At 49.9% G+C, this 15,020-nt stretch overlaps 1 protein-coding gene across 1 annotated transcript in view; it reads right to left on the reverse strand.

Moving 5' to 3' along the window:
- Nucleotides 1-13,228: 13,228 nt before the first annotated feature.
- The window catches only part of ATP1A1 (ATPase Na+/K+ transporting subunit alpha 1), a 28,546-nt gene continuing 26,754 nt past the window's right edge, over nt 13,229-15,020 (reverse strand). Inside the window, exon 23 of the mRNA XM_068958300.1 lies at nt 13,229-14,982. Coding sequence (XP_068814401.1) covers nt 14,954-14,982 — 29 coding nt within the window. The 3' untranslated portion in view covers nt 13,229-14,953. The remainder of the gene's footprint in view (nt 14,983-15,020) is intronic.

Genomic DNA, 15,020 nt, shown 5'->3' on the forward strand with positions numbered 1-15,020 from the left:
TGTCTGCCATTACCTCCTTATACTATTCTGTTTATCTATGCAAGATCCTTGCCCTGCAAGTAGGTCTCTGTGCCTATGCCTCCAGATGTGTCTTCTCGTATGTCAGGATCAGTGTGTGCAGGGTCAGAGTATGGACCCTGTTTTGCATCTCTGCATGTCTGTGGGCAGATTCATCTCTGTGTACCATGAGCATGTGAAAAGTAATGAAGGTGAAAATTCAGTTAAAATTTGTGAAATCTTCTGTGATCTTTTCTTCCATGTTGGGGGAGAGAGAGGACACACGGAAGAATAGCTGACGCCCACCATCCCCTGTGCTCATCTGCCCAGGGAGAACAAGAAAACTGTGCATCCAAGTGGCAACTTTAGCTGATGCTGAGAGCACCCAGACAGGCAAACAGGAAAGTGATATGAGCACTGTGCACGCTCCCGGCTCGTCACGCGAAACCCCCACAGGGATCTGCTGGATCCAGGCTTGGGGCTGGTGACCTGCCTCTGATTGTAGCTTAGTAACAAGAGGCTCCTGGGAGCACATGGCTTCTCTGAGCTATGCCGAGATGGGTCCCAGGCTGGAGCTGGGTGCCTGCGACGACAAGGCAAGGACTCCCCAAAGGGTGGGAGGTGGCCCAGGGGCCCGAGGGGAATGGGCTGAGTCATCCGACCCAGGATTGAGTTATTCTTGGAAAAAAATGCACTGTTCCAACATGTCAGTGAACAACTTGATGGAGGTAAAGGAAAGAAGGGAGCTCTTTGTCACTGCACTGGGAACAAAGGCCCGTCTGTGAGGCTGGGAGGAATACTGCCCCAACTGGGATCAGCTGCCGTTGTTTCTTCCGTCACACTGACAATGCACAGTCGCAGGGCTTCTTTCCCTGCGCAGGGAGAATGAGATTTAGTGATACCGTAAGTCAGTCAAACAGCAGCCCAGATACCAATTCAAGTCCCGTTCAATGGATGTAGCGTTTTCTTTGTGCTGTTTTTCTTCCACTTCCTCTATTTTGCACTTAGACTCATTTCCTCTCGCTCTTGCTCTGCAACATGAGCACCACCAATACATACACACACTTTCACTCAGCTTGCTTCCATCCACCTCCTATTTTGGAGGAAGCAGCTGTGGGTTTATATTGCTATGGAGATTGAATGTTTTTGCCAACGCTGCCCTCAGATAAGCAAACAACGTTAACCACTGAAATTATTACTGCTGTGCACTAGCGGTGTCATATCCACCAAAATGAGCGGGGCAGTGTATTTTGCTGTTTCAGGCTGCCTTTGGCAACTTGGGTAGATGCTGCAGCAGGAGCTTCCAGGAAGCTTCCTCTGGGGAGAGAGGCGACACCAGGTCCCTCGAGGCATCGTCATCAGGCAGCAAACACCAGTGAATAAGCAAAGATGTGACCATAAACTGTAATAGCAGTGGCATGCTGTCTGTATGTCTGGACGTTGAATAGGTCTTGAGCGATGTAGCTTGACCACTGTTTGATGAACTTTTATTGTCATTATATAACCACTGGAGCAAGTGCCAGCTTGGTGTGGGACACCTGCTCTGACAGGGCTGTCTCTGCGCTCTCCACGCATTTGCCCCGGGCAAAGGTGGCTTCCTCCATTTGTTGCAAAAAGCAGTCACGGCCATGCAGCTTGCACAAGGCACAACACTGCACTCAAAGGGCCCTGCACAGCCAGTAGGGTGAGGGGGAGTGGGGACAGATTGCAGGGTCATCTGACTGCCCATGTGAAGCCCTCACACCTGTAGCAGTGCCTGCGTGGTGCCCAGAAACAGCCACGGAGTTACAACTTCCATTTGCTCTTGAGCTGTGATCCCAGTGCAAAGTACGCTCTCTTGAATGTCTCTCTCCTTCTCTCTCATAGATGCACTTACTGTCTGCATAAGTCAGGGGGAAGGCATGCAGTCTAGCCAGATTTCCTGGCTGTTTGCAAGCCACTTATTTAACTTCTCCATGTTGCTACATATTCCTGTAAAATCAGGATGGTCCCGGCTGACTCTCATCTGAACTGCTAGAGATTGGCCACAGATAGAGATGAGGCAGAAGGTGTTCAGGTGGAGCTGGGAAACCTCTCAAGAACCTCACTGGTGTGTCTCATTCAAATATGCAGGGATAAGCCAATCTCCAGATCTGAAATCAGGAAAAAATTTGCACTGGTCAGATAGGAAAAAGCTGTGGGGGTATGATTTGCTTCCCTGGCATTTCGTCTAGCAGATACAGTCCTGCTATTGCAGTCCTGGGGCTTCCAGTGCTTTGTATTGAAGGGCTGACATGGGTTAGAGGGTGCTGGGAAGCATTTCTTAGGGTAGAGAGAAGGGGTAAAATTTGAATGTAATCAATAAAAAGGCACCTCTTTATTGACCTTAGGCAGGCTCCTCTCCTACAAATTAATACCTGAAACACTGAGTAATCGCTGATGATGACGTGGTACCAGAAACACAGAGAAAATGTCAGAGCTGAAGAATGGAGCATTTAAAGCTCTACTGGAGCTCCAGAACCGTGGGAAGCAGCAGAGGAAGGTCACAGACTGCTCTGCTCCGTGTCTCTACAAGGTGCGAGTAAATAACAGGACCTTACAAAGTATCTTACTGGCTGGCTCTGATGCACTTGATGCAGTTGCTAGTTTCCGAATAACCACATCGTAAGGTGAAGAAAGCTAAGACTGAAAAAAATGAGAGATATTCTACATTCCACATTAAATGAGAGATGCCTTTTTCATTGAAGGAAGGTGGCACTGGTAAAGTTTGTGACGGATGAGCAAATCACACCACAGGGAGAGGGGACTGAAGGAAGGGGAGGAGAAAGGAAAGGGGCAGCATAGCCGACTCCTTCAGAGGAGACCAGCCCATGGCTGGAACCTAAAACAAGACAGACAGCTGGAGAGCCAGAACTAACCCTGGCTGTGCCAAGCAACACAGCACATCCTCTCCAAAAAAATGGCTACAGCCACATGAATAGGGTCCTGAAACAAATCTTTCAGCTGGGGATCCGCAGCACTACAAAAAAGGAGCTAGAGGAGTTAGGACTGCAGTGCTCAGTATGTGGGTCCAAGGAAGGCTGTGGCGTGGGCTCTGCGCAAACTGTGCAAGACACAAAAATGTAAATATGGCTGGACATAGCTGATATCTTATGCTATGATCTGATTATACACAAAATTGGCTACAATTCAGTGGGTCTGCGGCAGAGCAGAAGATAGACTGGTAGCTGCTAATGCCTCTTGTTGCCACTACAATGGAGGACCGGACAAAATGGAAAATAATCCTGCTTCTTTTGAGAAAGACCCAAAGAGGGCTTAAAGTGGCCCAGAAACTTGCCTAGTTAATCAGCCGTAGCAGTTCATCTGATAAAATGGTTGATCTCGCTCCACAAGGCTTGTCCCGTGGATGCCCTTATATCATGGTTAAAAAAAACTTCCATTGCAAAGCACTGCAGGGTAACTAGTAACGTACAGTATAGTGTGTATAAATACGTACACACATTATAGACATGTAACTGTATCTGTGTATAGATTCACACTCACAGGCAGTAAATATATAGTGTGCACATTATATATGTTATAAAACATACATTATATTTGTTACAATAGAGCTCTTAATGAAGAGTGGGTTTCTACCAGGTGACTTCAACAGAAAGCTGAGGAGAGAGACCCTGCTGTCAAATCCCTGCTGGGGATTTGGAGCAGACTAAAGAGACAAAGAAGATAAAACAGCAAACACAACTCTCCTCTAAAATCTGACGTTAGAGAGCAGGGAAGTGCTGCAACAGGATGAGACCCCCCTGAGCCCTGCAGGGGCTATGAAACAGCCAGACAAGGCAGAAGCCTGCTGCGGCTAGCAACGCCTGATGTCCTGGAGCCATCCTGCAGGTCTGAACAGCAGCAACGGGTGCTGCAGTAGTCACCAGCCAGAGTTTTTCAGGAGCGCTGTTCTGCCTGTTTACAGCTATGTCCTACACTAATGAACCCTACTGTTACTCTTCCCGTTTGGTTTGAAAAGGAAGATGTGGGATTGGGCATAATAGCTTTAAGATATAGCCCAGACTATCTGGGCAGGGTGCTGCAGTGCATTCAGGAGAGGCCCAAGATAAGGCAGATCTCTTGCAAGGAGCCTGCGGGCCCCGGGGTGCAGGCGCTGCCTCCTGGGAGCCTCCCGGGTGGGAGCCCCCTGCCCACCCTGGCCAGGTTCCTTCCTCCGTTGAGGGCAGAGCAGCCTGGGCTTGGCCGAGGCCAGGGCTGCCTGGCCGAATTTAACATGTTTTTGCTTGCCTGAGCTGGGAGGACCCATCCAAGGGATTGTTGAAAAGGCCTCCAGAGCACAAACTGGTGCGTGAGCTGTTGGGGGGCAGAGCAGCATCTTAACAACTCACTTTAAAAAAGCTTTCTTTAACAATACCATCATATGGTGCCCTGGGTAAGGGTGTACTTTTAAAGCCATTGCCTTTGTGTAATAACTCAGTGAAAAGCTTTCTCATCCCAGTAGCAATCAACCTGCCTCCCTGGCTTCAGCGCACATAACCGCACTGCCCAAATATTGCTTTAACCAAGAGTTTAACACCCAGCAGAACAAGGAGAGTGCCTCTCACGCCATGCAGTGACATCAAGCCCAGGTTCACGTAGCTCAGTATGAGGGAAGAGCAGCAGCAAAGGCATCCTTGAGAGTTGGCCAAAATTAGCTCAGTCGTTCGAGAGGGAGCTTTGGGTGCCACGTCTGCTGGGAGGCCAGACTCACACGCGTGAGGCCAGATTGCTGCCAGAGGTGGCTTCGCTCGCTGTAGGGCAATCCCCATGGTGCATTGGAAGTGGCAGGGGGGAATCGGCACATCTCCGTGCTGGACATGGAGTCCTTGGAAACTAGAGATGTGGGAGCACCTTAGCACAGGGGTAGCTTTCCTCAGTGAGGACGGAGGAAAGGGGCATTTTTTTTGCCAAGGAGAGAGAGGGGTGTCTGGGTCTAGGCACAGCATCTCTGGGCTACTACCCCGACCCAGGAGGTCAACCCTCTTCTGGCTGTGCAGCCCTGCCCCAGCTCCGTGCTTGCGCATTAAATGCAGTAGAAACTTCAAGAGCACTTTGCAAAGATTCACCACCCGGCCTCATCTGCACGTAGCTCACGGTGGGTCAGCGCCATCAATGCGTAGGGTAGAAAAGAGGTTAAACGAAGAACGGTGGGAAAAGTATAGCTACAAACACCCCCCACGCAAAGGCTGGGAAGGGAACATTGCGCTCAGCTGCTTAGGACAAAAGTTTATGATTTTTTTCCTATATAGTTTGGCAGTGTTATCCACCGTGAAAAATCATTGGCCGTGGAGATATCTGATAAGGATTGAGCTGGCATCAGCTGGGAGAACAAAATGTCAAGAATGTATTGGGCTGCGCTCCCCACTTTTACCAGTGGGCAGGACATTGGCCTGGGAACAGTGTGTTGTTTGCCCTTATCTCTAATTGTCCTGCCTGCCTAGCTTCTTTATTGCCTCCTGCTGAGTGCAAATACGATGCTTTGAGATTGATCTTCTCCTAAGAACCCCTTCTGCTCTGCTGCCACCACCAACCCCCATTCCCCCACGCCTTGGCTGGTGATGGGAAGTTTAGGGAGCTGGGAACGGTGTGAGTACAGAGCAATACCTCTAATTTGACTGTCCCTGCACTCCCAGATCAAGGCTGATACCATTTTCCTGGCGGAGCAGCAAAAAGTTGCTGTTTATAGCAATAGCTGTCTGCTCCAAAGTGCTTTACATTGATAGAAAGCAATGAGTGAGCCTGGTCAGACTCCCTTTTTTGATGAGAAAGGGAACGAAAATGAGCTGTGGGGTGCTGAGCAGCCTCAGCCTATGCCGCAACTGTCTGAGGTGCACTGGAGATGTTGCACGAGCATCAGGAACAGGCCCCAGGAAGGTGTGTAGTGTAAAGAGAAGCACTGTGATGAGGTGGGACGCTCTATGTGCTCCCAGTACTCAGCTGCTGCTGGGCTCATTGCTCTCCCACCCTTGCCGTGGCCCCTTCCATCAAACGAACCTCTCGACCTGGGAGCGTTGGACTCTGGCCTCCCCTTTCCAGGACTGGAGGGCTGTATCCTGGGCATACGTGGCAGGCAGGGAGACTCATCCTGCAGATGTGTGACGAACTGGGTCTCTCTGTCTAACAGCAGTGCAACACGTTGCGCCTGAGGACACTCTTGTCCCTCAGCAAGGAAGAGGAGGGCAATGTTATTAGTGCTGGATCATGGATGTCAGCCCAAAATTCAAAGAGGGAATGGGTACCCCTTTACTGCTCCAGGCTCAGTATGGGTGAAGCCAGGAGAGAAAGGGCTCTTTTGCACTCCTTCCTTCCTCAAGTTTGGCTTTAGCAGGGAGCCTTTCTCAAACCTGGTTCAGTTCAGTTAATTTCCATGAAACCTTTGGCAAAATATCTGCTTTTCTGAGTGTTCTGGAGCTAGCGCCCTTTCCAGGCTGCTACTGGAGGATGCCCAGCGCCAGCTCCCTGCTCTCCTGGAGGGCACAGCCCGGCTGCTGGGATCAGGCCCCAGTGACACCATGGGAGTAACAGCTCTACTGCCTTCTCTGTAGGTGCTGCGACAAGCCTGTACAGGCCTGAAAGGTGGTCAGATAAAAGAGTATTTATGCAGCTATGATATCTGGAGACCGCTGTGGTCGTGTGTTTTAAAAGGAAAAAAAAAAAAATCAAGGAAGAAAAGGGCCTAGGTGACTAGCTGTAATTATTACTGAAAACCATAGGGGAAAATAGCCTTACTGTGGAAAACAAAACCCAACTGCCTGTCAAGCCTCTTCCTCCTACCCTGTACACCCTCCCTCTGCCCATGGGACCAGTTTCGGGCACTGCGACAGCACGAGCTGGAGGGAGAGTCTTCCCATCTTCAGGTCGTAGCTTGACAATGCGGTAAATCTGACTGCTGGGCTCCTGACATCAGATCAAACACACCCTGGCCATGCAATGCAAAGGGCAGATGAGTATAAACTTGCTCTGTTGGCTCAAAATCACTTGTGAATTTTTGACACAACAATTCAGTATTGCATGGCTTTGTGCCTGTGCTGCTCTTTTCTTCTGGATGAGGTGCTGCTTGGCCTCCCAAAGATGCCACAAAGCCGACAGGAATGCCATACGGTGCTCTGGCTAATTTGACAGATATATTACCATGCCCAATCCAGATCAGATTTATACTGCTGAGCAATGCAGAAGTGCACTGGTTGGATATAAATGATGGATATAAATGAAACTAATATATATTGCCAAATACATTTGTGGCTAGAGAGATAGATATCAAATCAATAAAGGGTATTGGGGGTTTATGTGAAGCCCAGGTTCACTGAGTGGCATCACAGCTTAGGTAAGCCAGTGGTCCTGGGCAAGAAGACATGGCCAGAAACTCCTTCAGCTAATGCGATTGCTAAGAAGAAGCTGTGTCCTCCATAACAACACTTCCTCTATCTGCTACGTGGCTGTCTCCTGATCTAGCCCAGATCTCTTTAGCTGTGAAATCTGAGAGCAGTATTCTATTTCCAGCAGGTATGAAGACCAAGGTAAATAATCCTAAATAGAAAACAAACTTGTTACGGAGAGAATGCATATTAGATTTCATAATTCACCTTGGGACTCATTCACCTAAGACTGCCGAGCCCATTAGAGTCAATGGCTATTTTTAACCTGGATTTCAGGCAGCTATGGGTTCAAGCCCATACTGGTCACACACTGTCAAGAATCCTTCTCATTTTTTAGCATTAAAAAAATTATCTGTCTTTATTTTGCTGGCCTTCTGGCCTCCTTTATGCAACACTACAGCAAAGAGTTGGCCTGGTCAGTTGGAGCAGTAAGGCTCCCTGTTCCTCACAGCCGACAGTTTTCAAACTACCAATTTCTCTCCCCACTTTGTTTTTATGCGACACAGATCCAGTTTGGGAAATGCACTGGATGTCGGGGGAGGGGAGGGCGCAGGCTGGGCAAGCCTCGGTAGGAGTGAGCCCAACTTTTCACAGCACAGGAGTCCCATGCTGCTTAGGAAGCACAGCTTTTTCCTGCTGCAGTGGGGAAGTTGGCCTGGCATTTTGCTTGGGAGCAGGTATTCAGTATCTGTTTCCCGATTATATCTCCCCTCTCTGCTGTTTGCGCTGGCTCTTTGCCTGACAGCAGCACAAGCCTCCTGGAGGTGGATGGAGGTTTTATGTCTACTGTGCAGGAAATTTGGGGCCTTTTAAAATGAAAAGAGCCATAGAAATGCAAGATCCTGTTGCCGCTGTTATTATTAGAGCTGGGCAAACTCGTTGTATTTGCTTTCCAACCTCCTGAAGAGTCAGAGGGTTCAAAAGTTCAGCCAGGTGAAGATGTTGCTGGTTTTGGGACAACGAGAGGAAAGAAGCAGAAGGACAGATGATCTCTCTGGAGGACAGATGAGTGTGATGAGGACAGGGAAGGAAGTGAACCTTCCTATGAATATGCACCCTCCGCCAAGTTTTTCATCAGTAAAGCCCAGTGGTCCAGAGAGCCTCCCCAGGGCAGTATGGAGGAAGGGCCAGAGAGGAGGGCTGCAGAGCATGAGAAGAGGGGAGGAAGAGACAAGATCTGAAGTCAGGGCAGATAGTAGCTGAGCAAGACTGCGAGCCAAGTGAGCCCTTTCCAAGGGTGCTAGAGGAAAGCACAAAAGGGCTCCCAAACACCAGTACCATCTAACCACACTCCCCCTCTTCCAGTGGCCAAGAGTGGTGAGGGCTCAATATCCCATGTGGGACTAAACAGGGGTACCTGTGCCATCCCTGAGCTTAGCAAGGCAAGGTGCTGCAGAGGGTGGTGCGGGTGCATGAGGCACATTGCTGCCTCCTGATCAGTTGGAACGAGAGCCACTTTCTTCCTACCCGCGTCTGCCAGTCTCCCTCACCCTTTGGAGAGGTCGGGCCACCTTAGACAGCTGTGAGGTGGGCACAGCCTTTGGCCAGAGAAGGTCCCAGCTCCCTGCCCTTGCATTCAGGCTCTCTGCCTACCCAAAAGGCCCTCAGCTAATCAACCGGCTTTACTGAGTGTGTTTGCTTACACATTGCTGCCTAATTGGTGTTAATCTGCTTCGAGTTTTGGCTAATCAGCTGGTACAGATGCCTCATAGGTTGCTGTTTTCCCCTTCTTCTCTTTTCAGGTCGTGGAGTCAGGGGAGACGACAGCTGTGGAGCAGGCTCAGAGCAGCTCTACCTCCTCCTGTCAGTTCTGGGAGAAAAGTACTTTATCCTTTGAGGACTGATGCTTGGGGAGCAGGTCCCTGGGATGGATTAGCTCCTTTTCACTCTCTGATTGTTGGGTCTCATGAGAAAAAAGGATTACCGGGGGGGGGGGGGGGGGGAAGGGGAGGAAGCCACCTCAGCTAGAGCCTGGCAATAAGTGAAGGAAGTGCTCTGTAGGCATCTGCTGGAGCTCCCAAGTCCTGGTGGGCTGGTCCTGGCTGGCCTGTCACCCAGCCCTTGCCCTTCTGCCCTGGAGTCCCTCACTGGGCAAAGCAGAAGTGCAGGCCAGGCCTACGCCGCTGTTGTCACTCTGTCCTCTGTGAACTTTTCCTTCGCCTTCTGGAAGCCTTTCTGTGTCCCTCCGCTCTGTGACTATCGCTCTTTCAGTTCTCTCTCCTGGCCAGGAGGGAGTGAATCATGGAAACCTCATACAAGTCCTTTCCTGTTGCATTAAACTGAAGGTGAAATTGTTACCACCAGAAGGGCATCCTGCTGTGTGAGGGTGGAAAAAGAGTCAGGAGGATGAGCTCAGCCATGTGGCAAGAGTCTGTTGCAGTAAAGAGGAGCTATTGTAAATGCTACCCCTCCTGCCAGACCTGAGCTGAAAGGGCTTTTCCCCAGGGATGTCACCAAGGAGGATCACTGCGCCATGGGAAATGCCAAGGGCAACTGTGCCGTGCAGACACTTCGGACCCACTGACCTCAAGGCTTGCCAAGCAGATGTTTGCTCTAACACCTCTTTGCTTGCAAGGCCCGGGAAGGGTTTGAGCCCTTCAGAGTGCCACACTGCTTACACAAGAAAGGTTTCCAAGCTGGTCCCTAAAAAAAACACCTCATCCCCTTAGCAAACCACTCCAATGCTCATCCAGCAAGCTCCTCCGAAGCAACAACACATAGTGTGTCTAGGAAAGCTCCCTGTTCCCAAGCAGGAAACAAAAGGGAGCCCCAGAGCCTTGTTCAGAGGCAGTAAAGTTGTATGAAAAGGGATAGCACAAAACCTCAGCTGGCTCCCAGGGCTGCTCGCACGAGCTCTCCCCGGCGAGGCGACGAAACCACAGGCAAAACAATGCCGGCGGTGTAATGACGCCGCGCTGACTGCCGACAGACACTCAAGGTCTTGCGTTGTTTAATCACGGCAAACACGACCTTCCTGTTATTCACAGCCGTCCTTGTGCCAGCTAATCCCAAGCCTGCCCTGGTCATCTCGTTTCCTCCCAGCCGGAGGCTGCGGGGGGGACTGTTTCACTTTAGAGGGGGCCCGTGGGAAAGACCATAACCACCTGATGGGGAGAAAGGAGTGGGAAGATTCACTGGTCTGCCTGTGCATCCAGCGCCTGGGGGGGGGTGCCTGTGTACACACGCATCCTCACACCCGGCCAAGCGCTGCCATTTGCACAACCTCTCGCAAAACTGCTGTCCATGAGGCCGAACTCAGGCTGTGGAAGAAGCCTCTCACCAAAGCCAAGGTCAAGGGAGCGGAGCGGCTCCAGTTTTTCCCTTTCACTATTTCTGCAAGCTGCCTGCTGTTGCTGCTTGGCCTGCCTGCCAAGTCCTTGGGGCAGCGATTAGCCCTCCGCACTTGGCACCAATGGGTCAAGTTCAGGTGGTTTCCACTTGGGCTTTTTCACCTCCCTTCTGCCTGCGTGCCATCACCATAGATGCCTCTGTGTGCGGTGGGGAGCCAAGCTGGCGTCCCAAAAAGCAAGCGGGCTGTGAGGCTTGAGCCAGCTCCTGCTGGCACAGGCAAGCAAGCAGCAGCAGTATTAGGGGCACGTGGGAGGGTGGGTTGCCTCTGAAGACACCCTGGAGAATGGTGCTGAGTCCCTCCTTTGTGGACTACTGAGTCATAGCCTCATCTTACCCCCACCACCCACCAACCATGTGGAGCAAAGGTGACCAAGGAAGGTGGAGACACCCTCCAGATGGGACACCATGCCACGCTGCATTTTTGCTGAGCCCAGCTGACCTCATGTCTTTCGGCTGTCAAAATCCAGCAGGGACGGAGGCAAAAAGTGGCAGAAAGCCCCTGCGGCCTGAAGGGCCAAAGGGGCCTGAAGGCCTTTGCTGACTCTCATCTCTTGCCCCGTGTGCCTGCATTTCACGTTGGCAGTGAGCACACTGCCCATGCGCCCTCCAAGTCCTCTGGGACACAGCCCCAGCTGGTTCCCTTTTGACCACAAGTCTACCTGCTGGCCTATGCCTGCAGCTCTGCCTGGCCCCGCGTCCCATCCACAGTAGCCTCAATGCCATGAAATGAGAGCCCTCACAAGGGTTGACCTGAGCCTCGGTCCCTCCGTGGCCTGGATGAAAGGAACTGGTGGAGACTCAGTGCGGGAGCAAAGCCAGTACACTATTCTTCAAGAGCAATGCTGTTTAGGCATCTATCTAATTGCCAAAAGCCTGCAAATCCTCCGTCCACGTTGTTAACTATAACCATGGCAAGAAATCACCATCACCATCTCTGTTTCATTTAGATGCTGCCTCAACTGGATCTTGACCAGAAAGCCTTTTTAAGGCTTTAAGAATCTGACAGCATGGGCTGGACATTGCAAGTACACAAAGCCCCCCTTGGAACAGAAACTTATGGGGGTTAGGCAAGTGCTGGTCTCACAGATCTTATGCCAGACAGTTGTCTCAGCTGCAGCTCTGCTTAATGCAGAGCAATACCATACCTCTGCCTTTGGCTTGGCAACAGCTGCCTACTCCCCAGCAATTCATGCTGACCCTACGGATGCAGGTCGAACAGGGCAAGCAACATTAGTATTGGATAGTTTTCCAAGATACTCTCAGAGTTGGGAAAATCCTGCTGAAATGAACTTGCATTTAAATAGTCTTTTAGCCTTTGGTCAATGAAGAAGGGCAGAGGGAAGGGATTTGTCTAGCCTAGTTCACGTAGCTTGCTGACCTCCCAGGACGGGCATCCCAAAGTGGTATGAGCAGTGTGTGTAGGCCATTCATTATCAAAATCTGTAACATTTTTTAGCTCAAACTTTGTACTCCACCTTTACTGCTGTTTGGCTTCCAATTATCAGATGTCGCTCAGCTTGCAAATGTTGACAAACATCTAGAGCCAATATAAATTATCTGCGTTGCCTTCTTCCCTTCCCTAACTGTCAGAGCCCCATTTACCCCCAGCCACAGCTTCCTCAATGTCTTATTGTGGCCATGTATGATAAACCACCCAGCAGTCCACAGGTGGATAAAGCTGTCCTTTAACATTAGCTATTTGGTTATTTTGGACACAGCATCACAGTGCTTTTTTTTTTTTTTTTTTTCTCTCAGATCACAACTACACTGACAAATAAATAGCATGAAATGCAGGAGACGCTCCTGAGCTGGTGTGCGGGTGAGGCACTGCTCCTAAGCAGCCAATATAACCAGAAAGCATTCCTGCTGGGCACGGCTTGGGCATAGCTGCGCTCAGCTACTGCTGCAAAGGGGCTTTGGCTACACTAGCACAAGCACAGCCTATCAGTGAGCCTTGTAAGCGCACAGGGTGCTGCTTCCACTCTGATATACACGCTCAGAGAGGTGTGGTACCTCCCTCCCCCTTGAAAAATGTTAAAACCTCAGCTCAACCAGGCTCTCAGCAACCTGATCAAACTGAAAATGGCTCTGCTTTGAGCAAGTGGTTGAACTAGTGACCTTCAGGTGTCCTCTCCCACCTAAATTTTCATGTGATCCCACTGAAAGGCCTGCAGTTAAAGCTGGTTAAAGCTGAAACATCAGGGTGAGAAAAAATAGATTCCTCTTATTTTTTGTTATGGCATCATACAGCACAGTTAATTGTGCAGCTTCATTGTAGCAGGACTCTGAGGAAATCTCAAGCACTGATCAAAAAGTTCAAGCAAGTGCCACTTCTGGGTACAGCAAGTGTAATTTCTTCAGCACTGCTCTATCATCCAGTACGGCTCATCCCACCTCCTTCCTTCCCCCTTCTAGCACAGCTCATCTCCCCCTCCCAGCTAGGATGATCTCAACCCCAGTTGCATTAAATCAGCTTTTAGCATGGGTAGACTCAGACAAGTGGAGCACTTTATTTTTTAAATCCTCCAACTAGGGTTCCACATTACAGAATGTCCGAGACAGTTTACAGAGGTCCCACCCTCAACCTCACTTCATCCCTCCCTACCTCCGTGTTGTACTTGCTACAGCTGTTTGCAAGTCAGTATTGTACAGAGCAGGAAAATGACCTGGCTTTAAAATAATCCGTTAAAAAAAGGAAGGGAGGAATAACAACATAGTTATAGCGGTAGATCTTTTCAGCATCCAGGTTTAAAATGACCCTATGCAGAGGTAGGAGCACAACCAAGAGCAAAGATAGGCAGTTTGAGAATAGGACTGAGGGCCTACAGCACCTTCAGCTGGCTTTACTGCAACAACAGAAGCCAGATGAAGTTAGGACTTCATGGTGCTGACTGCTCATGTGATGAAAGCCCAGTTCTCCCACTAAGTTTTCATGAGTCAATCATACAAACATGAGCAATCTTCCAAATACTTTGATTTACTATTTAAAAGTACAGACTAAAGCAGCGTGACCTTTCCCCTTCAGCCCAAGGTCAGCCTGGAGCTCAGGCACCATACTCAAAGCACATTACCTGGCTGAAGGGAGAGGCCTGTCCGCAGCCCTCTCTGCTAAGTGTGGAATGGTGTTGAGAAATTTTGGACCCACATCCCACTGTCTGCTCTGGCTGAGTATGGCACAGAGCTGAGGCCAGGCAACTCCAAGAACAGCACAAACTAGAGGAAAGTAAGAGATGGAGGGGGAAACTTTGGATAATGCAAGAGGAGGGAGGCTGTACTCTTCCCTCAAAGCACAATGAGCCTGTGCCCTCAGTCCACTGCAGACATGAACCAATGTCAGCAAGACAGAGGAAATGTGCTGCTGGAACAGGCTCTGAAAGATGCACATGCAAGGGGGACGTTAAGAAACACTAGTCCCTGCTTAGCAAAGCAGCTAGGAAAACTATAGTTTCAGGATTTTAACAACAAGGAGGTTTGGATCCCAGTGCCAGTCAGTGGCAGTCTGTTCTCATTCTGAAACCAGCAAGCATGCTGCATGCAGCCTCTCAAAGCAGCCACAAGCTCTTTTCTCCCTCTGATGCTACATTTGTGTGGCAGAAGACTCTGCAGAAGGCAGCTAAGACGCAGGGCTACAGAGGTTGGAGAACTTCCTGGACTTAAGGCTTTGAAAGGCAAACGCTTGCAAGTTGTTTGTCCTACAGAGCAGGATGCACAAAGGCCTTTAAGAACTGCATGCGTTGCTGTCTCCAGGTCAAGTAGTTCTGCCTCCCTGCCGGAGATGGAAAGCCAAGTACTAACCTCTGCCATCATTATCACACCTTAATGAGAGTTTGGTCATCTACTTGGCTTCCCCACCGCCCTGCACAGAGTTTTGCCCTGAGAAAACATCTGCCTAAGACTGTGTGGGGGCATCCTCTTAAATCCATCTTTATTTGTAAAAATCCACATATAAAATCTTCAGTTTCTCTCCTTTTACAAAAACAAAAAGGCACATAAAAACTACTCAATCTCTCATCCCCATGGACTGATGGTCAGACACCCCCTCCCCCCTCCCCTTCGCTTTCTCCTCCAGTCCATGTTTCTTCACGTTTCCTTCAGTTTCAGCTCATTCCTGCCCAGGCACAATTCTGCACTCGCAAAGATGAAGTACACACACAGGGGAGATGGTGGAGAGGTGGCGGTGGGCTGTGCGTGGAATGTTTTACAGTTGCTTTTTAGTAGTAAGTCTCTCTTTCCACCCAACCTAAAGGAAAAGGAGGGAAGAAAGTAGAGTTAGTTTTA

This window comes from Struthio camelus, chromosome 1 (assembly GCF_040807025.1).
Source record: "Struthio camelus isolate bStrCam1 chromosome 1, bStrCam1.hap1, whole genome shotgun sequence".
Classification (NCBI taxonomy): domain Eukaryota; kingdom Metazoa; phylum Chordata; class Aves; order Struthioniformes; family Struthionidae; genus Struthio; species Struthio camelus.